The following is a 27,053-nucleotide window of genomic DNA, read 5'->3' on the forward strand; positions in this document are numbered from 1 at the left end:
GTTAAATTATTAATATTCATCATAATTCTACTGAAAACCACACTTAACAATAAAAATCTACTCCCTCCCCTCCAATATAGTAAATTGATCATGTGACAGATCAAATTGGGTATCAAAGTGTCAGTAACAGTGTAGCAAAAGTAAAGTGTACTATAGAGGTTTGTGGTACGTGTTGTTAAACCAACTCTCGGTATTGTAATAAGGAAATCATTAGTTTAATCATGTCAATATGTAAATTCCCTCGAGTACTCTTGCACGAAAATTCAGTGAAAGGGATTCAGTCAAGAATCACATGACGAAAGCATTATTGACTAAAAACACTATCCTCTAAAATAAGATATCTCTAGGTTATGCATAGTGTATCTGTCAAACATCCTACAAAATGGAGAAACACATGCATTTATGGAGAGGTGTTGATAAGTTATCATACATTTTCGGTGACCAACCAAATGGCATAATTTGTAGACTGGTTACCATTAAAGATCACATTTTTGTAGCAACAACTACTAACAGTCTATACTATGGAGAGGTATCATTTTTGGAGAACAGTCCTCCGTCATTGGTTTTCAAAAGGGCTCAATTTGATGTGATCGATATAGCATCCAATTCGGATTATTTATTTATTGTAGATAATAATGGACATGTTTTGAAAGTAAATCCTCAGGATATGAGTGTAGCTGATACAATAATTCTAAAAGAAGAAGTTAAATGTTGCAGTCATGGGTAGGTTCCATAAAATCTTTATGTATTTTTACATTATACTCAAATAATTTATACCATTACAGATATAAACAAGAAACTGAAATTGTCAAAGTAAAATCAATAGCTGTTAGTGATCAAGCAGCGTTATTTGTAACAGAAAACGGACAACTTTGGGCTAGTGGAAATCAATCTCAAATAGATATTAACAGTACAGAGCCTAAAAAGGTCAAGTTTTTCGAGGGTAGAACTGTGTCTGCTGTTGCATGTGGTTCAAACTTTAATGTAGTTGCAGTGAGAAAAACACCAAAAGCTTTAAAAGATGATACTGACAGCGAGAATGAATTAGAAGAAGAAGTTTTCGTTAATTCGTGTCCTCAGTGTCTCAACACTGTGCTGTTAAGTCCTACAAGTCTAACATCATCGGATACTTGTCCTACTGGACTTCATGTACAGCAATCCAGCGAAGATCACTCAACCAATTCTATTAGCGCTTTATCTGTTGCTAGTAAAGAACAAGAGATTTCATTTGCCGAAAACAGTAAAAAGGAACAAATTTCTGAAGTGGTAGAAAATGGAGAACTGTGTGCCAATAATCCTATAGATTCTGAAAAAGAAGAAAAAAGGAATGTTATTTTTATAAATACAGAAGCTGCAAGGCAATTCTTAACCAGACAATTATCATGGGTTTCATCTTATGGAAGTGTTAAAGAAGATATACCTTTAGATAACATTGAAAGACCGACTAGACTAATAAAACAAAATGTGTCTAATGTAGCTAATTTAGTATATGAAGGAGTGAAAAACGTGGGAGGTAAAGTTGTTACATTATCCAGGCATATGAGTGGAGGTTCAGATATAAATGAGTTTAAAGATGATAGTAGTGAACATTTGGAACTAGGAGAAGAATATCCAAAACCTGCTGCTACCAGTTTGGCACTCAGTTTACGCTGTGAAGAATTTCCTTGGTCATCAAGTACTGGTTCCTCTGAGCATGAATTGTCTCAACAGGGATTAAATGAAAGAATCAGTACATTAACTCGTACTGGCAATAGTATTCTATCTACTGAACTTTGGACGTGGGGTGATATTCAATATGGACAATTAGGAACAGGAGATATTGTTAAACGCTCGCGACCTATTTTGGTGGCAAAACTCAGTAATACTGGACTTAGAAAAATTTCATGTGGTGCATTTCATATTCTTGCCCTAACTCTAGATGGAAGAGTTTTTGCTTGGGGCAGGAATAACCATAAACAGGTGACATTGGAATCGAATGTGTATCAGAGTGCACCTCGTTTATTTACTACGAAATTATTTCCAAATGAAAGAGCTAAAGACATGGCAGCTGGTAGTTTTCATAGTTTAGTTATGATGCATCATGGTTTATACTTTATTGGGCAGTCAAGGTAAATAATTTAATTATGAAAAGTATCAATAAGAAATGAGAGTTCAATTTACTCACAAAAGCTATCATGTGGTTTCAGCAAAACTGGTGAAATGTTCCAACTTGATATTGAGACAAGCAATAAGTGCAGCCCCCAACAAATTTTTAGCTCTGGTAACTACAGTTGCTGTTCTGTGATAAATGAACCTAAGATAAATATCTCTGAGGATTTGATAAGTGAACAAATCTTCTTGGAAGAAATATTAATTGTTTACCAAAATTTAATTAGGCCATTCCAGAAAAGAGGAGGTGCTATGCAGGAATCAAATGTTTATGAAACATTATGTCGATGTTATACTGAGTTATTAAGTTTCAGTGTATTAAATGTTATTAGTTTATGGGATTATTTTAATCATATTGGTGAAGCATATGAAGTGACAATTATAGCTAATGTTGAAGAATATATTACTGTATATAAATATTACTTAAATGCAGTGTGTGACATAATTTCTTTGAGTGGATTTACATATATTGCGAAAATAATTGAAATACCACAAGTAATAACAAATTTATTTATGGATAAATTAAAAGCTAATGAAACTAAAAAAGTTGCTGATGAAATTACAATTACTATGGCATTACAACATCCACTACATAAATTGAATAGGTAAATATATCTAAATATGTATTGTTATTTATTTCATATCTATGCTTTGAATAACTTCCAGTTAAATTTTCATTTACGTTTGCATTTATATTTTACATTTTATTTAGCAGCCTTACAACCTAATTGTCTTAAGGTACATATCCACTTAAGAGTAAAACTATCGCGAGTTGCTCTCAAGAGTATTTCTCTCGTTGATTACATTGAGAGCAATTATCTGAGTCACTATCAGATCAGATTCTGCTCCTCTTCCTCCACTTCCGCTCTTATGCATTTCATCTTTTTGCCCACAATCTCTAGTCTCCTCTTCATTTCTTCTCTTCTTTCCTCCCAGTTATATTTAGACACGTAAGTGTAGTAGCTATCATTATTTTTTAACTATTAAAAATTAACAAAATAATTATAAGAAAAGATTATTAGTTTACAAGAGGCAATGAATTTGCTGCCTCAAAAATAAAAATTATTCTTTATGTTATAAAGGATCGTTTAAGGAATTATATTCTTACATTATGTCAAACATATTTAAAAAATTAATATTGCTATAAACATCTTAAATATAATAGTGATTTACTATTTTCTTATTTATGATAACAGACATCATCTTTGTACAGATATAAGAATATGGTTTTAAATTTGATGAAATGTAATGGTGCAAGAATGGGTGTAGAACGATTACAAGAAGCTTTAATAAAGTGGGAACAAATATGTGATGATCAAGAAAAACAACAAAAAGAAGCTGAAGCAACTAAATTATTTTGGGAAAGTTCTGGAAAACTTGGGGACTTATTAAGATTTCCTGATAGAAGACTTATTAGAGAGTCACGAGCACATCCTTTATCAATACTTAATTGTGGAAGATTTTCTACGCATTGGTTTGTTTTATTAACTGATATATTTATCCATGTTACTGGTACATCTCATGTGGTACATCCACTTAAAACTCTATGGGTAGAACCTTTACCAGACTCTGAAATAGTACAAGTATGTTAAGTAAACCTCTTTGGAATTCAAATATAAATGTACATTTACAAATGTGCAATTTTCTATGTTTGTATTTCTATGTTTTAGAATGCTATATCAGTAGTAGCTCCAGAGGACACATTTGTATTATATACTCCAACACCTTCTGAACGAAATGAATGGCTGTATGCTTTACAAAATGGCATAAAATGTAGTCTACAAAGAGTTATTGGACATGTACCTCCAATAGTACGTTCTAGCTCATTCTCATTCACTAAGCACAGTGTTTTCAAAGATGCAAAATATACTGGTTCGTATGTCGTTAACAACAAAGTATTGTATCTCACGCGTTTTGTATCATATTTGTAGGTTCATAAATATACATATATGTATACGAAAAATACTATCTTTTATTTTGGTACATAGGACGCTGGTTAAGTGGTAAGCCGCACGGTTCTGGAAAATTAGAATGGTCTGATGGACGAAAATATGCAGGACAATTTCATAAAGGTATTATTCATGGTACCGGTAAAATGGAAATTCCATCACAAGGTGTATACGAAGGACAGTGGAAAGATGGTCAACAGAATGGATATGGGACAATGAAGTCAGTTTTTAAATAACAATTTAAATTCTAAGCGTAAATAAAATAAAATATACGATATATAAGAAGGTAATGTAAAATATTCTAGATACAATAATGGAGACTTTTATGAAGGATATTTCAAAGACGGATTACCACATGGTCATGGTGTTAAAAAGGAAGGTCATTTTATGGCATCTGTAGCATCTGTTTATATTGGGGAATGGGCTGCAGGTGTTAAGCAGGGATATGGAATTATGGACGACATTATGACAGGTACTTATAACGTGATTACAAATCGTTGTTCTAGTAAAATTAAATCATTATAAATAAGTATTGTTTTATTGAACAGTATGTATATTATTTCAGGCGAGAAATACTTAGGATCATGGAGTAATGGTATGAAACATGGTTGTGGTTTAATAGTAACTTTAGATGGTATTTACTATGAAGGAGTTTTCATGCAAGACGTTTTAACGGTAAATAATTAAAAGTAATTCAAAATTTGGTAAATATAAGCCCAAAATGTTGAAATAAAATGTTTATGTTAAAAGGGTCATGGAGTCATGGTGTTTGAAGATGGTACTCACTATGAAGGTGAATTTAAATCAGCTGGTATTTTTTATGGTAAAGGTACTTTAACTTTCACTAGTGGTGACAGACTAGAAGGTAATATGAATGGAGCATGGAACGAAGGAGTAAAAGTTATTGCAACATTACATATGAATAAAGCTAGCGGAAATATACAAACTAATTCGAAACCGACGTAAGTAGTTTATTGTGAGCAATATTTATTTGAGCGTAATTTTAAGTTTATTTGTTTTTATTTAATATAGATCTTTTGGCAAATTATGTGTATCACCAGATCAAAAATGGAAAGCTATATTTAGGCAATGTTATCAACAACTTGGTGCATCTGAACCAGGTTCGAAAGCTATAGGTATAACTGATAAGTCTGCAGAGACACAACGTGTTTGGCAAAATATTGCTAGTATAATAACTAAGTCACATCAAAAAGCTTTACAACGAAAAAAGCTTCTGACAATTACTAGTACCGGTAAAGAGAAAAATAACGAAGTAATTGATGAGTTGGATAAAATTCCTTGTTTTGGGAGAGATAAACTTACAATTCTAAGCTATAGAGAAATTCATAAATACTTGATTAAAGCGTTTGATAGCTCGCTCCACCCATTAGGAGCGCTTTTAACAGAAGTCGCTGCTGTATATACAGCTACGTATGGTGGTGTAAGAGTTCATCCTTTATTACTCAGTCATGCTGTGTCTGAACTTCGTAGTATCACATCAAGAATATATGAAATAGTTACTCTGTTATTTCCGGCGTTACCCCGAGGTGGTAAAGAATACGTATTAGAAACAGAAAATGAAGAAGAAGAGTATGTTTTAACTAATTTTCTATATAATTTATTATTTATTTATGAAAATTATACAATATCATGTTCCATTATTTTAACTTTGCACTTTGTTGTTAGTCAAGTTATAAGTGCTGCAGCAATACTTCATCCAATATTGTTACCTCGCGTGCATTCAGCACTTTTTGTACTGTATGCTTTACATAATAAGAAAGAAGATGATGCTTATTGGGAAAGACTAATGAAATGGAACAAGCAACCTGATATAACGCTAATGGCTTTCTTGGACATCGATCAGTGAGTAATATCGTTGAAAATACAAAAATGACAGTGACTTTATTCAATTTTAAATAATAATTTCAGAAAATTTTGGAAGAATACGAACGTAATAAATTTGAACGAAAACGGACTACCGTATCAAAGTGAACCGTACTTTAGCGAGGCAATAGAAACATTACAACAATTGAAAACCACGTTTTCTCCGTTAGAAAAGTTATTAGTCGTTAGGAATACATTTGAACAAATGACACAAGTAAGCTAGCTTCTTTGCTGTATATTTTTGTTTGTTTGTTAAATCTCACATGATTTTTATAATAGGCAGTTCAAAAACAATTGGGGACTACATATTTATGGACAATGGATGAATTATTTCCTGTGTTTTGTTTTGTTGTTGTCCGTGCCAGTGTATTACAATTGGGCAGTGAAATACATTTTATAGAAGATTTTATGGAGCCTTATTTACAAAATGGAGAACTTGGAATTATGTTCACTACCCTTAAGGTAAAATATTATATTCGCGAGAAACTCTATATAAGATTTTAGTGCTTAAACAATATATCTATATATATGTATATATATATATCTTTTAGGCCTGCTACTACCAAATACTACAAGAAAAAATTAATGTGGGTGACTGAACATGACATGATAATTTTCATAAATAAATAGAATTATAAAATATAAAACAAGTTTCAATGATAACTTATTATAATATATTATTAATATAACAAATAAATAAAATATATGCATTCAACTCGATAAAAAGGTACCTCAAAATCTAACATTTAGTTGAAATAATATAATTTAATAAAATGTTAGACATCGTAAAATGAATTTTGTGCATTATGACTATTAAAAGTGATTAGACTTATTTATTATAATTAATAAAAATAGAAACTATGATATGTATGAAACAGATAGATTGTCAGGTCGTAATAATGTAAGTAGTAAAATTACATATCATGTTCTATAAAAGTATTAATGTACAGTGTATATACATTTAGAATGAATTTGAAGCTTTATTTATGTTAATTTTCTCGTTTCCAAGAAAGCGAATATACAGTAAAAGTTTATAGGAACAGCTATATACTTGAACATTTTGTTATAATTTTAAATATCACTGCATTTTAAGTTAAATTTTAATAAACATTAATTCATTACTATTGTGTGAGATTGTTCAAAGAAAACTTAGAAATATATAAAGAATACTATGCTATTATACAAAATGATTTTTTGGTATTTCTACAAATAATATCAATACCAATATGATATAATTCTTTAATTCATCTAACTGCCATAAATATCACTTAATAATATTATTATGTAATAATTTTTCTTTATTCTGTTATATTATTGATGTAATGAACTGTATTTAAAAGGCATTAATTGAAAAATTAATGTCAAATGATATACCTGTGTTATATATTTTGTAGTTTTTAATAATAACTACATTGTGATATTTTGTGCAATATTGTAAACCTATACATGCCATAAAAGTAGTAATATAACGATGATGATGATTGGAATTTTATGTTACATACTGAATATGCATTTTAAATGTTTTATGCCTACTATATATAGTTTATAAGTATCTGTATCAAACGAACAAAATTGTATGTTTAAAAATAGCAAATACATTTAATTCCATATTATAAATTACATATGTATTTTATAATTTTACCTTAGAATTTAAATACACAAATATAATTCATTTTACTATAATATAAATTTCCCAAATAAGTAATCTTAATAAATCAGTTAAGAGACAATTCTATTGCTTTCTTTTACTAAATTTTATTTATTATTTCATAGCCTTATTTTGTATCGGGTTTCCCCTTTTTTCTTTAAATTCTGATTTAATCAAGTTACCATTTTGTACATTATGAAATAAAATATTTCATTCTGTAAAATTTTTAAATGAACTCTTGTTTTACCAGTTACGTACATATGTATGTATGTAAGTATTGTTATAACTATAGATGATTCCAATTATTTATTTAGGAGTTTTCCAAAGCTAGAAAATGTGATAGAGACAAAGAGCCCATAATAAAAATTTAAATATTTAGTGAAAAGTTCTGATATTAATCACTCAGGAATTTACTGTTTGTCGTTAAAACAATCCATGAAAATTTTTGTATATCTTTTAATTGCCACATAGTTGATAAAATTTTGTATACATGCAAATCAGGCAATTTAAATCATACAAATAAAAAGCGTTTCAAAAGATAAAATGTTTGCCTGTGAAATCTGGTTGTTTTCTTCTTACATACTAAATACATTTTTCTTAGTTACATATTTTAATATATATTTAGATATGTGTATTTTCTTGGAATAATTCTTTAAATTCGATTCATACAAATTTTTTTGTAAATATATATAATCCCTTTATGTAGCAAATTTAATCAAAACTTTTAAAATTCATCTGTAACGCGCAGGTTTAACCAGCAGCATGATCACAAATCGCGAAGTAACTTAACATCTAACGATTGATATGTCGTTATCGTTACTCTCTTACTTTAACTAAAACTGTTACGCTTAGAAATACATACTATATTGACGTAATTACGTTTATGTTATAGATATTCATTAAAGATATGGAAGTAGTTAGAAATGTATGGAAAAATCCTGTTTTGTTGTATAAAACCGTCTTACGGGCATCATTTAGAAATAGGTATTTATGTACATGACAAATGTTTAGTATAACCTGAATCTTATTTTATACTTTATGATATAACATGTATTAATATCGGGCCATAAAATATATATTTTATTGTGATATTCTTTTTCTTATTATACTTTAATAGCCTTTATCATAATATAAGTATGAAATCTTAATTTGATGTTGCATCTAAATATCATGAACATTAGTCTATAAATGTTTTATAATTTATTTTTATCATCAATTGCTACATTAACAGATTTGGTATATTTGCAACTTTTATATAGAAATTATTGTCTTTATATAATCTATTCCTTTTGAAGATACGTTAATATATTCTTTCTGGATTATACGCTAGGAAGCTATAAAAACTGTCAAGACATGTTATATGTTCCTTTTGTTTGTTATATATAATGAAATATATTTTTTAATAAATCTCCTTACTGTGTCATTGATAAGAAAAAATGTAAAAAAGTATTCTGTAATAATGAATTAAATAATGATTTTTTAGCACATTCACATAAATGTAATTCTTAATAAATTGCGGAAGGTATGTATAAATAATTAGCAAAGGTGATATCAACATAAAATTATTTCATTACAGTAGCAGTTCAGCATCAAAAGTAACAAAAAAGGAAAACGTTTCTATGCGAGACAGCGATTTACAATTATCAAGTATAGACACAGATATAACTACGCAAAATGATGTAACATTTAATGCTCTTGTTTCAACAGAAGAGTTATTAGCACAAATAGGGTTGGCAAGGGAATTTGCAACAGATAGTAAAGTTGAACATCCTTATGTTGATAAATTAAAGAGGGTGCAAATGATTCTGTTTGATTTGAGTCATGCTATATCAAAACCGATACCTGGAAAAACTAAAGCATTTGAAAGTAAACATATTAATGATTTGGACGAATGGATAGCAGAATATGCCAATCAACTACCTCCCCAGGAAACATATATTATTCCGGTAAAGAGAACATTTCCATCTTACACTTTCTGTTAAATATCTTACATTTCATTTTATATTTTAGGGTGGTGGTAAAGCTTGTTCTATGCTACATTCAGCAAAAGCGATATGCAAACGTGTAGAACGAAATGTTGCATCCTTGGTTCAACATGGCTTATTAAATAAGGAAGCACAAATATATTTAAACAAATTACAAAACTTTCTAATAACAACCTCACGAATTGCAGCAAAGTGTGATCAACGTACAGAAAACATATATATTCCTAGAGTAGAGGTTGAAAAAAATGAGGATAATTGAATCATAGACTTTATCAAACAAAAATCTGTAGACTATTTCCAATTGCTTTTATTGTAAAAGTAACATAAATAACCGAATACTTTACACAAATATTTTGCAATATTATTTTTAAATATGTTTTTAAAATAGGCACATCGTAAATATTCTACAATGAGAAATTATAAATGTCAGTTACTGATTATATTGTACTACTATATTACTATATTATTAAATGTACATAGTAATTGATTAATATATTAAATAATATATTAATATATATATAATAATTATTATATATATAATGATATATATATATATATATATATAATAATATATTAGTTTATATATAAAGACTTAAAAAAAAAAAGTTAAAAGTACAGTATAGTCTTAAAATATTATACAAAGATTTTTTGACATATTGTTACATGAAGTGGTCACTTTCATAGAATGTTTTGTTAATTCAAAATAATTATATACGATTTCATTAAAATACATCTGTTTATCTAAGTAACAAAAATAAAGTAGATCTTTAAAATTATATTATATATACATTAATAGATTGCTAAATAGAAATTTATTATTTTGTATCAAATTTTTGTTGCTATATATATATTTATTGCTATATATTTATATATATATAAACAAAAAAATATTGTAAATAAATGTACAGTTTTAAATTTAAATATGAAAATAAATTATATATATACAATATATATATGTAAAGGTTAAAAATGATAACATTCGATAAAATTAATTATTTATTCCAAAACTTCATCCCCCTCAACAACTTCTTTTAAATTAAGTAATTCCAATAATCCAGAACCTTTAGTTTCGGATGTTACTAATTCATTTATCTTTCTATAATGTCCAGGATCAATTAAACAAATCAAATTTAACGTTCCGTTATCCCATTCTTCTGTTTCTAATTTTGTTATTGACTTTACTATTTTATCTCTTATCTTTTTAGCCTCTTTACCTGAGGCTAAAACTCTGAGTCTCATTTGAGCTCGTTCTAATGGCATTATAGTCTGTAATTGAGGAATTACATCCAAAGCTTGCTGTTTTGCATTTCGGTTTGGCTTTACTGAAAAATGTACATCCTTCATGGCTTTTTCTATCATAGTCACTGTATATGGACGTTTGGTTTCTGGATTTATACATTTGTTAGCAACAGTTGTGGCAATATCTTTAAACATAGAATCTAACGCCAAATGCCGTTCTTTGTCAGAAACCTGAAGTTCTCCTTTTGTGAGAATCTCTTTACAAATTTCTGTCTGATCATCCGTTCCAAAAGCTTTTACAATATCTTCTTTCTTTGCTACTTGACCTTTCGAAACGTTTATAAATACTGTATGTGTTTGTAAAACTTCATCGATGTCTTTTTCTCTGAAATGTAATTTTGTTATTATGATTAGTAGGAAATTTAATATGTACTGTGTACATAAAAAGAGAGTAAGATATGTTATAAGGACGAAATATATAGGTATAGGTTAGACTTACAGTTTATTTCTCCATGAGATAACCTTGTTCCTATAACAAGCAATTTCAAATCGCTTTCCTGCTTTTTTCATACGAACCACGGCAACGTTGGTTAATCTTATTTGATTTGTTGGTGTAAAAATTTTCGACATTTTTGAACAAATATAAATATAATACTGTCTTTTGGTTTAAGAAATATAAGATGCACAATTGCGTCGTGTACTGCGATCTTTGTGTATAATTTCAACATATATCGTATGAACGTTTCCAATGCAGTTTCGACCTCTCGATTTATAATCGAATCACTGACATATTCGATATTCAACTCCCTTTCTAATATCGATAAACTTTTGAAACATCTTAAACGCATGAGTTTACGCTACACATACGCAAATCAGTTCATAATTAATTTTATCAAAGTAACAGAACACGCGAGCGCGACGATAACAATGTTTTGTAAAATTTTATACAAAATCTTCGATATCTTATATTATATATTATATATTATATATATTATATATTTTATATAAATATATATATAATATATAATCCACATATTTTTATAAGATATCGAAGTTATCGATATCGATAGAGATGAGATATATCGATAAGATATCGATAATATATATAATATATAACGGCCAGTCTACGCATATATATATATATATATATATAGAAATATCTTTTCTCAAATATAATTATAGCCATAAATAAATGTAAACGTAGCAAATATAAATTTGTCAGTATTTACAAGAAATGTTATAGAAAGTATGGAGAATAAAGAATCGTATAAATATACTTTGTTTTATAACCTTTAAGAGAATAATATTGAAATGAAGTATAAATTAATTCAGAATTATATGATCACAAGAAAGGTTTGAAAAGACGATCATTCGATGTTTGTAATTTTTACATGCTTATACTGTATACGTTAAAAATAAGTAACATCATTCAATGAAATCAGATTCCGACGAAGCTACGGGTTTAGGTTTATTTATGATTTTAATTTTATAATTTCGAGGTAAGTTTATCATACTTTATACTTAAATGAAAATGTGTAGTCCATGACTATGACGTCATTGTATGATAAGGAAAATCGCGGGTGTGCGCACGCCGTGGCTAGACGCATGCGTAGACTGGCCGCTACGTTAGACCGTATCGAATATGGCTGCCGCGAGCGTGATGCCGTTAGAAGTGCGTGAAAAATGATCGTTTTTCCGTGGTTCAAACGATCCGACCGTTTTTACGTGTGTGCATAGTGACAGTGAGTGTTGTCTCCAACATCTCAACAACGTGGCAGGTCCTTATCATGGCGTTGGTCACCGTGCAACGGTCTCCAAGTATATCCAATTCCCCGCAGAGTTCGGTAAGTTTTCTTGCTTCTGTGCGTCTTTGTCGATAGCTGCTGTCAATTTTTACTGGGAATGTATTGTTTTGAAATTTACCATTATCGCTGTTCGAAATACCGTGTCCCAAATGCATTAGAGATCGTTCGGGTCTGTTCGAACAGCCTTTCCTTATTTGGCGTATTGATAGCCGATTGAAAAAGGGAATTGTGAAAATTCCATGTTCTCTGCTCGATATACGTAGTGACGGTAAGCGAGGGAAGCTTATAGCCATAGATAAACTATGTCTGCGGTAAACAAAGAGTTGTTTTGACGTTTCCCTCCCGCGACCAAAGACTACAACGCAACACCGCACGAGTACGTGGTTAATCGTCACTTATCTAATTCGCTAGAGTCACACATGTTCGTATCATAGACTATGGTTCCTGGAAATCTATATCAATTAATTGCACAAAATGACTCGTTTCATGCGTGACTTATTATCGTACCTTGTATCTTTGTATCTTTTTCAATCGTGTGCGATTACATGATTCTTTAGACGCGCTTGCAAATCTAGTTGCATTAAGATCTTTGCGTTTCGTTTCATGAGAAAAAATAGATAGATTTTTAATAGAACTAAGAATGGAAATATAGCGAACGAATTTGTATAACACGGGCTATACAAACCGCATAATACGAATCACATGGGTTATACCCATGGATAAACTTTAACATCTTTTACAACTACTAATCTTTCTATGTATATATAAACCAAACATAAACATCGCATTTCCAAAAAAAAAAAAAAAACGTATGTTTTTTCATAGGCTAGCTATTTTTACATATCTTGGGGAGTGTAAATTTTTACTTTCGATCGACCGCATATTATTAGATGAAAAGCAGAAAAGTTATTGCTTGTAGGAGTTACGAATAAGATTGCGATGGTATCGAGGGACGATAATGTTAAAATAAAATTAATTCTCCTCTTGTGAATGAAATTTCAGCTACGATAGTCTTTAATGGTTAATAATCAAAATTTCAAACTATGCTTTCCACGAGCAAAAAAGGCTTCTTAGTTTCTGTTCCGCTTTTCGAGCAACGTACCCCCGCATCATCAGGGTTTATCGCGTCGCGTCGCAATGTCACCGATTGTTTGTGACTCGTGACTGTGACACTCGCGTACACCGGAGTCAGCAGTGGTGGCGTCGCGATGATGGTGACTGTCTTAGTCTATTTAGAACTCGCTACGACAATGACATCGTGCGACGAAAGAAAGTTGAAAAAGAGAGCGAAAGGAACACGTGGTCCCAGCGTATACGTATCTCCTATTCGAAAACGAGTGCCGTGACGAGTGCGTTTCCTTCCACCGGTAGAATGATTTTGCTGAAACGGGTAGAGTCTGCATTTCGCAAAATCTTGCATTTTGTCAGCTTCAACGATGACCAATCACGAGCCTCCTACTGGTTTGTTCGTCTATCCTGATTTGGTTTGGAAACGGGCGGTTCTTTCGACGATTAGTTTTTTCCACGATGCGATCGGAAGACAAGCGAGCTTTTCTGCCACATTGAACAGCTGTTTGACGAAAGAAAACGAAACGAAATTTAATTAATACCTTTGATAGGGATTGCTTCTTGCGAAAAATAACGGAGAAGTATTTCGGATCCTATTCTATTTAATCGTTATGCAACTGGTATATCGCGTTAGATATTAAGTAATTAAGTAATTGCAACGTATTAAATAACGAACGAGATAAATTTTCCTACGAGGCACTTTATGATTATTGCAAACAGATTGTTATAGGATTTTCTAGTAATTCGAGTGAAAATTTGCATGTGTCGTCTATATCAACAATAACATGTTTCACCAATGTCTTGTTGCTACGATCGAACGTTCTTTCCATATTTCGCGTTTGCTTCGATTCACAATGATCGGCTTCCTGCGAAGTGAATTTGAAGTTGATTGGGTGCCTACTAATCCCGAGAAATTTACGACTTTAACTTTTAACACTACATTCAACATGACATTATATTCTTTTTCACTAAAACTGCATCGTTTACCGTGTAAACCCGTCAATTAGCGTGTATCTCTGTTTGTCATAAGGAAATATTTGTATTTCTAGAGATAGTTTGGACGAAAACTTCACGTGTAATGCATTATTGATTATTGCACATTGCGAAGAAAGTAAACACGAATGTAGAAAATGTCTGGGAGTGTGTCTTTCGAAGTGGACCTATTGTTCAGTGTTTCTGAGATGGCCGTCTCAAGAGCTAATGTCTGGACACTGTCTTTAACCTCTTGTCTTGTATCATCTTCCCTGCTGTTTCATTTTAAAAATTTAATTATATTTTTTGTTGTATCGTAAGTTCAATTAAAAAAATTCCAAGCAAGATAATAAATAGTTCCCGAAGGAATCGTTTCTCTCAAAAGCATCCTTTTCAGGCGTAGCTCATTTTTCTATAATTATCTTGATAAACTTCCGTTTATTACAAATATATAGATGTATGTAGATTATTTTTTATTACCAACGTTATGTATATTTCGAAGCGCGTGCTAAAGATATTACAGGACATTACAGGACTAAGGTTATTTAAATTCCAGCAGCACGTGATAAACGTTCGGATCTGCCCTGTGGTACTTTATTTCTCTGATAAAGAGATGGCAAGTGGCGTTTCTTGTCCAGCAAAGCCAGTTTACTTATCCAGATATGGAGAGTTCTATGGTCCGGTATTCTCGACATGGCAGAAGAAGCAACGTGCGGAGCCTTCTTTGCTTATAAACTTGATCAACTGAAACGAGCTGTAACTCTGGAAATTATCGGTTTTTCTTCCGCTCTTATGGGCTCTTGCTTGGTGCGGAGAGATCTCGAGGATCGATACGATTCAAGGATGGGCGGGAAAGATAAAAGCTGCGTTAAGCTGTGCGAAGATGCGGTACTTGCGATTCTTTCCTTCCAACTTTGCACCATTTGCTATTTCGTTAGGAAATAAACTCGAACTTGATACGGAGAAAAGCTGCGCGAGATGATAATGGCAATGTGAAACGAAAGTTACGATAAATGGAGCGGAAAATAGCGCTCTTGTTTCTGCCAGTTGTAAAGTACAGTACTCAAAGTTTTTATCAGTTCGAAAGTACTCAGAATTTCTGCGAATTTCAAACCGACAAAAGTTTCTATGAGCGTAAAGAAGCGGTTAATCCCAGAGATTCGTAAAGTAAACAGGACAGAACGAAATGGACGATCGCCGCAAGTATATGAAAACTTTGGTCGACTCAACGTATCACGGTAGTATACAGTACATAATAACAATTCATCGTAAATATACTTTGCCTAGATATAGAAAATGGTGTTAAATTAAGTCGTTGAAAGCCATCGTTACGTGAATGTAATATTTCATTTTCTAGCCGGTTTACGTTGTTCGATGCTATCTCTTAATAAACAAATCTTTGAAATTTTTCTTTGTAATCACAATTTTAAGAAATAGAATTTTTGTAGCGAATTTTCAAAAAACTGCGTCGCTCGTACCATATTTCCTCTGATCTTCTTACCTGGTAATGTTTCAAAAGTTGTACGTGCATATATCTTTGTAAATATTATCGCATTCGTATCAGCGTACAATTCGGCTTGAAAATTACGATTAGAAGACCGCAGGATATGATTCTGTTTGCTGTGGCGTAATTTTCTTTTTAGCGGACGGAAGATTCTATTCTAAGGGCGAACGTGGTGCCAGGGATGGAAAATTGCGCTGCGGTGCTAATAGCGACCGTTGCTTCATGATCGCGCACGATGAATTCCCTCGAGAAATTCCAAGATACATATAAACATAAACCCAGATGTTTATCTTCATTTTCGTGAACGCGAATTCTGATCGCTGATCGTTGCTTCGTCGGTTTCTTCTTCTATAATATTTCTTTCTTTTTTGTTTCTTTTTTTTTTTTGTTTTTGTTACAAATTATTTTGGTAGACAGAACGACAGAATTTTATTACAACATATTTTTGTAACGTGTCATCGTCATCAAAGTGGCAAGATAAAGGCGAATAATTCAATAACTCGGTGTATTTAGAGTTCTAGGCGTGTAGTTTTAATAATTTGGTATTCGCATAAAGTAGTACAAGATCGTTGTTGTACGCAACGGGTTGCGAGCATCTGCGTTATGTGATTTTAGTTATCGCTTTTGCGCTATTTGCAATTCATCGATGCGAAGGGCTTCCCTTTCCAGCTTAGTCCCCTTTCAAACACTCTTATCGAATCTCGTTTTACGATTGTTCTCGAACGAACATGTATTGCATTATTGATTGTATATCTTTATTTTTGCGCTGTTATCTACTTATCTATTATTACTAGTTTTTCTTCTTTTTATAAAGTTTACATCACTTCCATTTTATCTTTCAGAAACAGTTTTACCCGTTATTTCAAGGAAAACTAATGTCTCGCACATCGTACGGCAAAAACCGTAATTACAAATTGCTATTGTTGTAGTTGGATTCAAGCAATTGTATCTAATTTTTGGAATCTTTCAAATTCGAGGAATAAACAGAGGATGGGGTATAGTGGAATTTGATGTTAATACAGATAATACAGCTGATTGCGGCGTTTGTCTTAAAACGAATAACTTAGATTTGGTACGCGTCGAACCTTGGAATCTCGTGGGCGACGTTACGCGATACCGAAGAAAATGTTGCGCGATGCAACGAGAGATTCAGGGGGGTGACTAACTCGCAGGGTCCTTGGAGCAAGGGAGCCGAAAGAGGGTTCGCGTTTCCCATCATGCACTTTGCATGCGCTGAATGCTTCGCGGCCTACGAAGTGCACTCACCGTCCGAAAGGGTAGTTGCATTTTTCTAACGTGTCCAGAGGGGGTGGATTCGACAGGGGACACAGGCCTATTGATTTTAAAGGCTCGTTTTCTGCGTGGTATGCTCGACAGCGACAGTATCTTGGTTCCCCTGTAATATTTTATTAACAGGTTTGATACGTTATATCTGATTAACCCATTCGAATTGAAATTTTTCTCTTAGATTGAGACTCGATACTTTGTTTCGTGTTTCTTAGATCTCACCAGACAACAGAATTTCAAAATTGATGGAATTAAATGACTCGAAGTAAAAGATTTGAAACGATTTCGCTTGACGTGTCTTTCGAACCGTTGAAATCTCGAAACGAATCTTTGAAATCCCACAAGAAATCTGCAGCGAGCGGTGACTGGTTTTAGTCGAGAATAATTTGCTCTCTGCCCGTTTTACGTAAATTTTGTTCGAATAAATTCTGCTTCGTGTCTTTGGTATCAGTGACGGTAGCCTTTGTAGCGGGTGCGCGAATTATCGCATAACGACCCGCGGAAGGCAAGTGGTTGGCACTTTGAGGCACAACGCGTAAAATCGTTTAACAAAGGCAGCCTTAACAGGTGCTTAGCTGGTGGCGTGGCGTTCTGCCTTTTTTTTTTTTTCACCACGCACACTCGAGTGTGCATCGGACACGTGTAAGTGCACGTGTGGTTTCATTCATCGACGTCGAGATTTACCTTTGTTGATAAAATAACCAACGAGTATTTTTGTAATTAACATACCCGACCGTTACGAATTTTTATTGCCATTCAAACAGCTGTAACACGGACACATATATACGTTTGAAATAAACGTACATACCTACTTGGATTTTTTCATGACGCGAGATTGTTGATTAAAGCGTTGAATATGTAAATCAGGAAGTTTTCCAATTCATTGGCTTGTGATATTTACGTTAGCTTAATTCTATTAGGTCGCTGCATAATAAATATCGCTCTCAGATTACTGGTATCCACAAATATAATTTCTTTTAAAATAGACAAATTTTAATTCGGTGAAACCTATATATGAATCTATACAGGAGGAATTTGTCCTATTTTAACAGGTGGATATACATCCTGAACGAAATTGCCTTTAGCACGAAAGCTACGTTCTTCGGGCTTTCCTTTCGCTCGCGTTTCAATTATCTTTGCCAGGGATCCAAGAAGCGTATATTCTCTTTATTCAGGAAGCGCTGTATTCCATTATGTATACAGATCAAATTAAAGACTCTAGATTCTAAAAGCAGCGATTACTAAAGTTGCTTTGCCAGATGAACAACTTTCAAATTATTAGACTGGCGGCACTTTGTTACTAATCAGGTTTGATTTTTCGTTTCTTTTTTCAGGATTCTGGTGCTGGTGCGCCAGCAGATGACGACGAAGCGGCGAGGAGTTGTAAAAGGTGAGTTTTATACGTAAATTAGTATGTTTAAAATTATCGTGTTGTCAGACAAATATATTTTCAATTAGAGAACGGTAACCTGAATGTGCTTTGGATCTTTTTATGCCGTTTTTCAAAATAAGGGTATTATATTTCCATGTGATAATGTTAAACTTTTTAAACCTTTTAAAACCCCTTTTATAACCGTTATCTCGTTATTTCTTTCTCATTGTTACCTCCGGTGAGGTACTTTACATTCGAGGCGGCCATCAACACATAGAATTAAGCGGGTCGCAATAATCCTAAGGAGCTGTCATAAAACGAGGTTTTACGATTCACCGTTAACACTATCATTTGGCACAAAGCATTTTCGGGTGAAGAGGTTTCTTATGCTTATTGTTCCATAAATTGGTAAAAATAGGGGAAACGTGGGTTTTTTCATGTTTCACTGGTTCATCATATTTAAAGCAGTCAATATTTCTTTACCGGGTTTTCACCCTTCGATCATTCACCTACTTAACTTATACATTACGCATCGGCGTAACTATCTTATACTATTATACTAGCGTATATTAATTAAACCACCTCTATTATCCTAACCGAAATAGGGGATCGATCGGTTCGTGGCGTCGATTGTCAAATCGTAACGGGAATTTACCACTCCCGTTGACGCGCCTCCTCGCGATCGCGTCTCTCCGCGACTGGTCTCAAAAACGTTCGTATTAAAAATCCTTTGATACAATCGTGACCAGACTCGTGACCAGCACCTTATCTCCTCGTATTTCTGTCAATTCGTTTGCTCCGACACCAGAAACGTGTTAATTTCACTTCCGATTGATCGTGCGACTGCGCTATATCGCAAGGCAAATTATAACGGCAAAGAATAAGACCTTGGTCGGTCTGCTCGAGATTCTATTTGATGGTGGAAATGTACAGCGATTTAAACCTGTTTCTAGTTGATACGAAACGTCATTGGCTACCGGCACCGTGGTTACATGTTAGAATCGAAATGCGTTTGTCAATCGGTCAGTCCCTCGAAGGGGTCCAGTTTCCAAGGGTCCAGAAGTTTTCATCTTAAATGTATTATAAGATATATACGAACGCTAAAGTTGTCAACAGTCTTCCCTGCTATTCTTCCTCTTGTACCTCATACATGCCAAAAGAACTTTGGATATCGAGAAATTTCTGTATCGGTATCCCTTCTTTTTCGGTTTTCAAAACATCGAGCTTCAGATGAATCTTCTGTTGCGTCCAAAGCGGTTTTTGTCCTTCAAATAAGTAAACGGATATACTACGTTTATTACGGCAGCTTGTCGATCTTTATCGAACGATGCAGCAAACGATTCGATTTTTCATTCGATCGACCAATTAATTCGAAAAGGTTTAGCTTGGTGGAGTGCCTGTAATTTACCTCGTACTGTCCATCGCTGAAATTCACGCAGAGTGGCTGCACCGAGAGGCTAGTCGTTCGCCAACATTTTTTTCTTATTAAAACCTGTCTTCGAGGCTTGTGGTTGCACGTTTCGTTGCCAAGCATAAGCCATCTAAACCATCTTTTGACTATCTAGAAGCGAATGTTGTCGTGCAAACGGGATAATCTGTATGACGCGACATTTTCAATGATTTTTCGATGGATGTTTATATTCAGTCGTGATTTTCTCTTTTTCCTCTTTTACTTCTGGCGGATCTGCTTGATTGAAATTTGGCACAAGTATTCCACAGTGACGAACAAAGGAAAGTATAATTGACAACGACCATGTATAGGTGAAAGGCGTATTATGCGACTCTCATAGACTATGTGAATCCCTTAGACACCTGATGATACCTAGTGATCCTTAGATATTTGATAAGTAATGTTTTATTCAAATTTTACTGTAATATTCGTATACGTAGACAATTCGTATACCAATTTTAAACTTCCCTTAGTTTGCCATTTCATATCCAATTATCTGGTCTTTGTCATAAGTCTTTTACGACTCTTTTTAATCTTTCTTATACATGGAAATCTTCTAATCTTCACAGAAAATTTCTATATAGATTTAATTTCCCTATTTGCATTCTATGAAACTACCCATTTGCATAAACATCCGGAGTCTAACGATAAGCGTACTTAGGTTAAGTAAGCACCGTTCGATTTCCTCGGTGCGACGCGCCGGATCAAATTAATCGAAAGCAAGCGTTGGCGAACTCGGTTCTCAGGAAATAATTTCAGGACAAGGAACTGTTACTTAATCAGGCAGACGAGTTCCTTTCTTGGGAAAAAGACTTCTCGTCCCCGCGGCTTCCTTCTTCTGGCAATAATTCAATTAAGCCAGCTCCACAGCTCCTAAGGAAAGTCTCGTGCGAACTTCCTTGAGTCTTTGCGATGTAAACATTCGTTAATTTGCAGGAAGTGGAAGCGAGCTCGTCTCTTTTCTTGCCTTAATCGTTCGACTTTCTACGCTGCGAGTTGCGTAATCTGTGTAAGTCGCGACCGTGTAATATCATCACCCTCTCTGAGAGTCAGGAAAGGTGCCGGAAATGAAGGTTCCTCGTTTCGTGAACGGCGACGCACTTTCACAGATTGGGAGATCAGGCCAATTGTCCCAGACGACGTTTCTCACATCTTCCGCGACGAGGAACAAAACGTTTTTAGAATTTGAGATAGCACAGGGATGGGATGATGCTTCGCAGTACGAAAACTCGTGCGATACGATTTGATCAGCAAATCTAACATCAGCGGTGTCTATCTTTCGAGTAGAAGAAGATTGTAAATGTTTGTGCGATAGATCTTTTTGCTGCGATAGCTTTCTGTCCTTTCTTTTCAAAAATAATTTTTAAATCACGTAAATTACATTTCGAAAACGTGTATCGATGATACTTTCTAGCAGCTTCGATGCTTCGCATACTATTTTTGGCCAAGCCATTTAGGAAACCGTTTTATAAACAGATACATGACCTTTAGCCTGGCTAAAGTTAAAGGTCACGACGCGAAATAGTCCGACCTAGCCAGAGGAACGGTTTCCTCTTCACGGAGGAAAGAGAATCATCGCTGACATTGGCTGCTTTCGCGAGCTTATTCTCTTCGAAATAGACTCGTGTCACGCGAGTCAGACGAAAAAACTTTGTACGACATGAGAATTACAATTGTACAGCGATGTAATTCATGCCAGACGATTCATACAGCGGCGAACACCTCTCTGCAAACGTACATATACAGGATGTCCTATTTTCAATAGCTAGCAGCTGATAAATAGCAACCGATTGAGAAATGATATTACATTTATGAACATAAGCATTTAATCGAAATCTATCGATCATTTGGATACTAAAAAGTTACTTATTAGATCTTTCACGAGTTCGAACGTTCAATTCGTTCTTGGAAGGATCGAGAAATCCTTGTTTCGCAAAGTTTATTTTTCAAATACTGAAAATTTCACTTTTTGCCTACGATAGTCTTTGGATTTCTTCCTTTCCAAAGATAGAAAAGAGTCGGATTTCTCGATTGATCTAATAGACTGAAAACGTACACCCCGTAAACGGTTCGACAAAGGTGGCCGATGTGTGTAGATCGTGGTAGATCGTAGATGAAACGAGAAGCTCGATATAAGAGAGCTTCTCACATACAAACGAGACAGATTTATGGACGCGCGAAAACGAACGATCGTCCCGCCGGCAGTATTTTACGTATAATTGAACTTGTCTTTAGAGTAATTCGATTTGGCTTGGGCGCGAATGAACAAAACGCTGATTATTTGTGCGCTGTTTATTATCGTGAAACCTGCTCCTCTTGCTCAGGAGGAACGGGATCTGACCTCAGTTCTTTTGGAATAGTTAGAATGTAGGCCTGTGATAAAATTCGGTATATGTTTCTCGGAAAAGTTAGAAAGTTTCTAAGAAAGATGTTCGAGACAAGTACTCTTCGTGTATAGATCAAGCAAACTTGCGTCCCTATGATTAAAGCTTAAAGTTCTATATCAACCGAACAATAAAAGATATGTTGTTCGCCTCTAAATACAGAAACTCTTTGATACTAAAGAAAGCATAATTATCGAGCAATAAAATCTATGCCGTGCGATCTTGCAAATATTGAATCCTGCATTAAGTTCCATCGTCCGGAAGAAACGTCGCCAACAATGGAAGGAAGTTTTCCTTTTGAAGACGACAAACCTCCGCACGAAGCTCCGTTCGGTTTATAGGAACGGGTTCCCGTGGCAGACGCTAATAAGTTTGCGGTCGAGTATTGAATTGACGGTAGGTCATACGGAACGTGAAAGTGCACCACAATCCCTGTTGTCGGAGCATCGCTGAGCATCGTACTCGATTCTGGTGAAATTGTATTTCTTTCCGTGGAACATGTTACATTTTCTTAGCTTTTCTATATAATTTCTTGATCAATGATCTTTATTGGGTGAAACCTGTACAAATTTTCGAAGGATCGGAAAATTCGAGCGATCGAGTAATCAGGCATGTGCGTTCGTATTTGAGGAACAATCGCGCTGAAATATCGAGTTTTCACTTGTAACGACCATTGTGCCGCTCGCATCAGGTGAAAAGGAGAAACACAGGTTGCGAATAATTCTGACGACTCGTCTGGATATCGAAGCCGACCAAGGTAGTCTACCTTGAACGGAATTCTCGGTCGTTCGTAAATTTCACTAACAAAGACCCGCCACTCTCGTTGAGAATAATGGCCGGACGTTGCGTACCTTTTCTTTCGTTAACGATACCCGCTTGGACAATACCGATGCCACTTTGCACGAATAAACAGCATAGATTCAAAAAATGTACGTACTACGCGGTATCTTCGCTCTTTGATGCTCTCCATGGGGGAAAAACATATTAAATTTAGAATCGCTGTTGCGTGTCGGAATGAGTTTGTTTCGTGATACAGTGGTAGCCGAGTAACAGCCGAAAACCATGGTATCAGCGAACGAAACGCTTCTATTTTTAAAAAATGGATAAACAAGTCGAAGATGCCGTGCAGCTATTAATTGTACGTGGGAAAACGTGTATAACGTAAATTACGTTTGAAAATTGTCGATGATTTCTGAAGATATATATATACATACATGTGTCACGTTATGGTGTAATAGAATAAAATATTTATAAGATAAAAAAAATGTAGATGCTACGCGATCATTAAGTCCAATTGTTAGTATATCTATTAAACTGATGAAAGTCTCGTTAATTACAAGATTTTTGTGCGAGATGTTATCAAGGTTTACACTTTGGGTACCGTTGAGTAAACGCCTCAGCCTATATCTACACACCGATAATTAATACGTAGAATAATCCTGCAGACTGCATTGAATATTGCATTAGCTGCATGGAAGAGACAAAAAAGCACGGTATGCTGTTATTAATCATTGCACGTAGAAGCTGTCGTTAGACTAGCATATCATTCTAATCCAATCAGTCGTCTGAGCAATGATGAAAATTGACATTTTCCATTTAAATGACGAGGTAAGTTCTTAAACAAATACAAACAATGGATTCCCTTTTTTTTATAAAGTTAAATTTTGAATTTCATTCGACTAATTAGCTTATCGGAACACTATACGAATTGCCGATTATTCTCGAATTACAAATTCAAAAAGTCACTTGAAAATCGGCGACATTTCAAAATACGGTTCCTCTTTAAGTTTGACTTTCTTTTTCTAAGCCGCGGTTACTAATGAACTTTGCGTGTTTGATACCCCTCATTCACAAGAAGAAGAAGAAGAAGAAGAAGAAGAAGAAGAAGAAGAAGAAGAAAAAGAAGAAGAAGAAGAAAAAGGAGAAGAAGAAGAAGATGAAGGAGGAGGAGAAGAAGAGAAAGAAGTAACTCCGGTCGGGACGATTTCTCGGCATTAATTGCCCCCTGGTCGTAAATGGCATCGTTGCCAGGAACGAGGTAATGGTTTGTGCGTGCAGAAAACGCGTCGGGCATCGCAACGATCGCTGAAAGCGGATTCGTGCGAACTTGCGTGAAACAGACTAAACACAACCGTGTCCGAGAGAGAATAACACCTTGCGTATCTTATTGTGCCCGAGTATTTACGTAATGCATGGCACTTTCTGCATTTCTTCCCTGGTTTTTGCTCGATGCTGAACGCACAGAAGATGCGCACGGTAAAATGCGGAGCGTGTCTACACGGCCGTTACGCCATTTAGATACACTTACCGAGGAAAGCGACAGCCGTACAGGGTGTTTCATTTCAATCGAATTTCGCAAATATTTGTGAAATCGTTAACAGAATGTGACATCTCATTTGAAAATCCAATAAACGTTTGTATTCGATGTATGTGATAATTCGATTAAATTTCTTTTAACGTTATCGAAATAGTTTCTGCGATATCTACGATACGAACGAAGCATAAAATTGTATTTGAATTGTAAGCTAGATGAAGATTTATTCGAACGCCATCCGAATCGTAAAAGTTATCAAAGCATAGAATTCTTCCAATGTATCTATCGTTTTTGATTTTTGCTAGAACTGTCGATAAGTACACATCCGTGGCTGGATATACATTGATTTTTTTAGTTTGTAGTTCTCTTTAGAGGTCATTCACCTTCGACTCGTGCAGCCGCAGCTGCTGTTAGATTCTTCACTGTACTCTCTGTTTATCGCCCACTTGTCAATGGGCTTGGTAATGAGACGCACAAAACACTCGCTATTTATGTTTCTATCGCAGACGCGAATTTTTCTCGTTGACTGGTTCGAAAGGTCGCGCGTATTTCCTGTCGACGATGTTCCAGAGGCGGTATCGATATTCAACAATTGTGATGCTTAGTTAGCTTAAAATTGAAACGTTGAATTATAGCTTTACCACTAGATATTTTTGTTCAATAAATATTTAGTACATTTTAAATATTTTGTGCTTTGATACAATAATTTTTACCGATTTCCTCGTGGATTTGCAAATCAAATACTGTCGTTAAAGTTATGCAAATACGAGCGTCACGTCGTATCGCGTTTCAGAAGGAAAAATTCAATATACGTAATATATTCTTTGTTGACACAATCGGAGTAGGCATCGCTAGATTTCTGGACAATTGATATCACTTTCCAAGGATTTCAGTATCCATTGCGCGACAATCTGTATAATCCATCTATAGTCTATACGATCGTAAGAAACACCACGCTGGAAGGTTGTGGTCTCTTCGTTTCAAACAATGATTCACCAATTCATTGCGAGTAAGATTTTCAAGTTTTGATAACATAAAATAATCGCGCATTGTTTTCTTCTTAATATCTTGTATACAGCAGCGAGCTTCTTGGTTAAAAAAGCAGTTTAACGATTACAAATAAATCAAAAGCAACGTTAATAACTATCATTCAATATCAAAGCGATCGACAGTTACACGCTTCGTTTCTATTCGTTTCTATTCGTTTTTCTATTGGCGTCGGCTCGCTAGTCTTTCAAGGCGATTAAAGTCCATGATCAACCACCAAACTGTGTAAAAATAAGCAGTCATCGATTACATGGCTTTGTGCGTGGAAAGAGCAAAGGGTTGCGCAAGGGGAGAGAAAAGAGGGAAACGCAGCAGACGACGTCGTACGGGTGAGTGGATTAGCGATCGAGTTAACGATCAGACGAGTTCTCCTTTGTCTACGTTCATCGGGTGGTAAAAATTTTTGGCGGCTCACCGTCTGGCGATGAGATTTAAAACGGGAGAAAAGAAAAATATAGCTGATGGTTTACGCCTTCGTAGATACGAGCTTTTGCGATTGTGAATGGATATGCACACGTACAAGCAGAGAGAAAAAAAAGGACTATGGTTGCGTATATCTGAAATCTCGGTGTTCCGTCGAGGGTGAAACGCATGACAGAAAATTCTCAAGGTCTTCCTTTGTATCTACCCAAGATGAAAATACTGTGGATTCGTGATATAGATTTTGCTGTCTATTACGTATTGTGTAATATTTAATTGAACGTGAAATTGTTATACCGTCGTATAACATAAAAATATCAACACACAAAAATAATAAAGGACACATAACAATTTGTAACGATACTTGGAAAATTGTTCTTCGTTTTGTCAGCTCTTTACAGATCGATACCTCTTTGAGATTGGAATATATTTCGTATTAGATTCTCCTTAATTTTCACTATATCTGCCGTTCTTTGACATCCCAACGAGAACGAGGCGGATCCTGAAATAGGGGAATAAATATATGTATTTTTGACGCTGTAGACGCTGTAATTCTTGTTTGCCTTCGAGTGTCATT

General features: G+C 34.3%; 4 protein-coding genes across 4 annotated transcripts in view; 3 read left to right on the forward strand and 1 right to left on the reverse strand.

The window, feature by feature from the left end:
- Positions 1 to 73: 73 nt before the first annotated feature.
- LOC132906164 (alsin) lies at positions 74 to 7,601 on the forward strand. Its single transcript, XM_060958069.1, has 14 exons — positions 74 to 723; positions 786 to 2,108; positions 2,187 to 2,753; positions 3,362 to 3,731; positions 3,819 to 4,020; positions 4,137 to 4,317; positions 4,403 to 4,569; positions 4,663 to 4,772; positions 4,848 to 5,059; positions 5,130 to 5,687; positions 5,784 to 5,960; positions 6,027 to 6,195; positions 6,261 to 6,443; positions 6,533 to 7,601. The coding sequence occupies exons 1-14, from the start codon at positions 383 to 385 to the stop codon at positions 6,578 to 6,580; spliced, it is 4,608 nt and encodes a 1,535-aa protein (XP_060814052.1). The 5' UTR covers positions 74 to 382; the 3' UTR covers positions 6,581 to 7,601.
- Positions 7,602 to 8,331: 730 nt separating this feature from the next.
- On the forward strand, positions 8,332 to 10,054 carry LOC132906167 (corrinoid adenosyltransferase MMAB-like). The gene is made up of 4 exons (XM_060958073.1): positions 8,332 to 8,444; positions 8,522 to 8,613; positions 9,206 to 9,575; positions 9,640 to 10,054. Exons 2-4 carry the CDS (start codon positions 8,537 to 8,539, stop codon positions 9,871 to 9,873), a joined length of 681 nt encoding a protein of 226 aa, XP_060814056.1. The 5' UTR covers positions 8,332 to 8,444; positions 8,522 to 8,536; the 3' UTR covers positions 9,874 to 10,054.
- A 543-nt stretch (positions 10,055 to 10,597) lies between these two features.
- LOC132906590 (ribosome maturation protein SBDS) lies at positions 10,598 to 11,563 on the reverse strand. Its single transcript, XM_060958917.1, has 2 exons — positions 11,353 to 11,563; positions 10,598 to 11,238 (listed from the first exon to the last, which is right to left on the reverse strand). Exons 1-2 carry the CDS (start codon positions 11,481 to 11,483, stop codon positions 10,611 to 10,613), a joined length of 759 nt encoding a protein of 252 aa, XP_060814900.1. The 5' UTR covers positions 11,484 to 11,563; the 3' UTR covers positions 10,598 to 10,610.
- A 914-nt stretch (positions 11,564 to 12,477) lies between these two features.
- LOC132906206 (protein phosphatase Slingshot) overlaps positions 12,478 to 27,053 on the forward strand; it is a 76,972-nt gene continuing 62,396 nt past the window's right edge. Inside the window, exons 1-2 of the mRNA XM_060958175.1 lie at positions 12,478 to 12,697; positions 18,824 to 18,879. Of these exons, the coding sequence (XP_060814158.1) occupies positions 12,641 to 12,697; positions 18,824 to 18,879 (113 nt within the window). The 5' untranslated portion in view covers positions 12,478 to 12,640. The remainder of the gene's footprint in view (positions 12,698 to 18,823; positions 18,880 to 27,053) is intronic.

This window comes from Bombus pascuorum, chromosome 4, assembly GCF_905332965.1.
Source record: "Bombus pascuorum chromosome 4, iyBomPasc1.1, whole genome shotgun sequence".
NCBI classification, from domain to species: domain Eukaryota; kingdom Metazoa; phylum Arthropoda; class Insecta; order Hymenoptera; family Apidae; genus Bombus; species Bombus pascuorum.

What these genes read in the sequence shown, in the direction of transcription:
- LOC132906164 (XM_060958069.1), top strand. Translation starts at nt 383, where the DNA reads ATGGAGAAACACATGCATTTATGGAGAGGTGTTGATAAGTTATCATAC. An exon ending in TACTTTATTGGGCAGTCAAG is followed by an intron (nt 2,109 to 2,186) that starts GTAAATAATTTA and finishes ATGTGGTTTCAG; the next exon opens with CAAAACTGGTGAAATGTTCC. An exon ending in ACAGAAAATGAAGAAGAAGA is followed by an intron (nt 5,688 to 5,783) that starts GTATGTTTTAAC and finishes CTTTGTTGTTAG; the next exon opens with TCAAGTTATAAGTGCTGCAG.
- LOC132906167 (XM_060958073.1), top strand. Translation starts at nt 8,537, where the DNA reads ATGGAAGTAGTTAGAAATGTATGGAAAAATCCTGTTTTGTTGTATAAA. An exon ending in CGGGCATCATTTAGAAATAG is followed by an intron (nt 8,614 to 9,205) that starts GTATTTATGTAC and finishes ATTTCATTACAG; the next exon opens with TAGCAGTTCAGCATCAAAAG. An exon ending in AGGAAACATATATTATTCCG is followed by an intron (nt 9,576 to 9,639) that starts GTAAAGAGAACA and finishes TTTATATTTTAG; the next exon opens with GGTGGTGGTAAAGCTTGTTC.
- LOC132906590 (XM_060958917.1), bottom strand. Translation starts at nt 11,483, where the DNA reads ATGTCGAAAATTTTTACACCAACAAATCAAATAAGATTAACCAACGTT. An exon ending in ATCTCATGGAGAAATAAACT is followed by an intron (nt 11,239 to 11,352) that starts GTAAGTCTAACC and finishes ATTACATTTCAG; the next exon opens with AGAAAAAGACATCGATGAAG.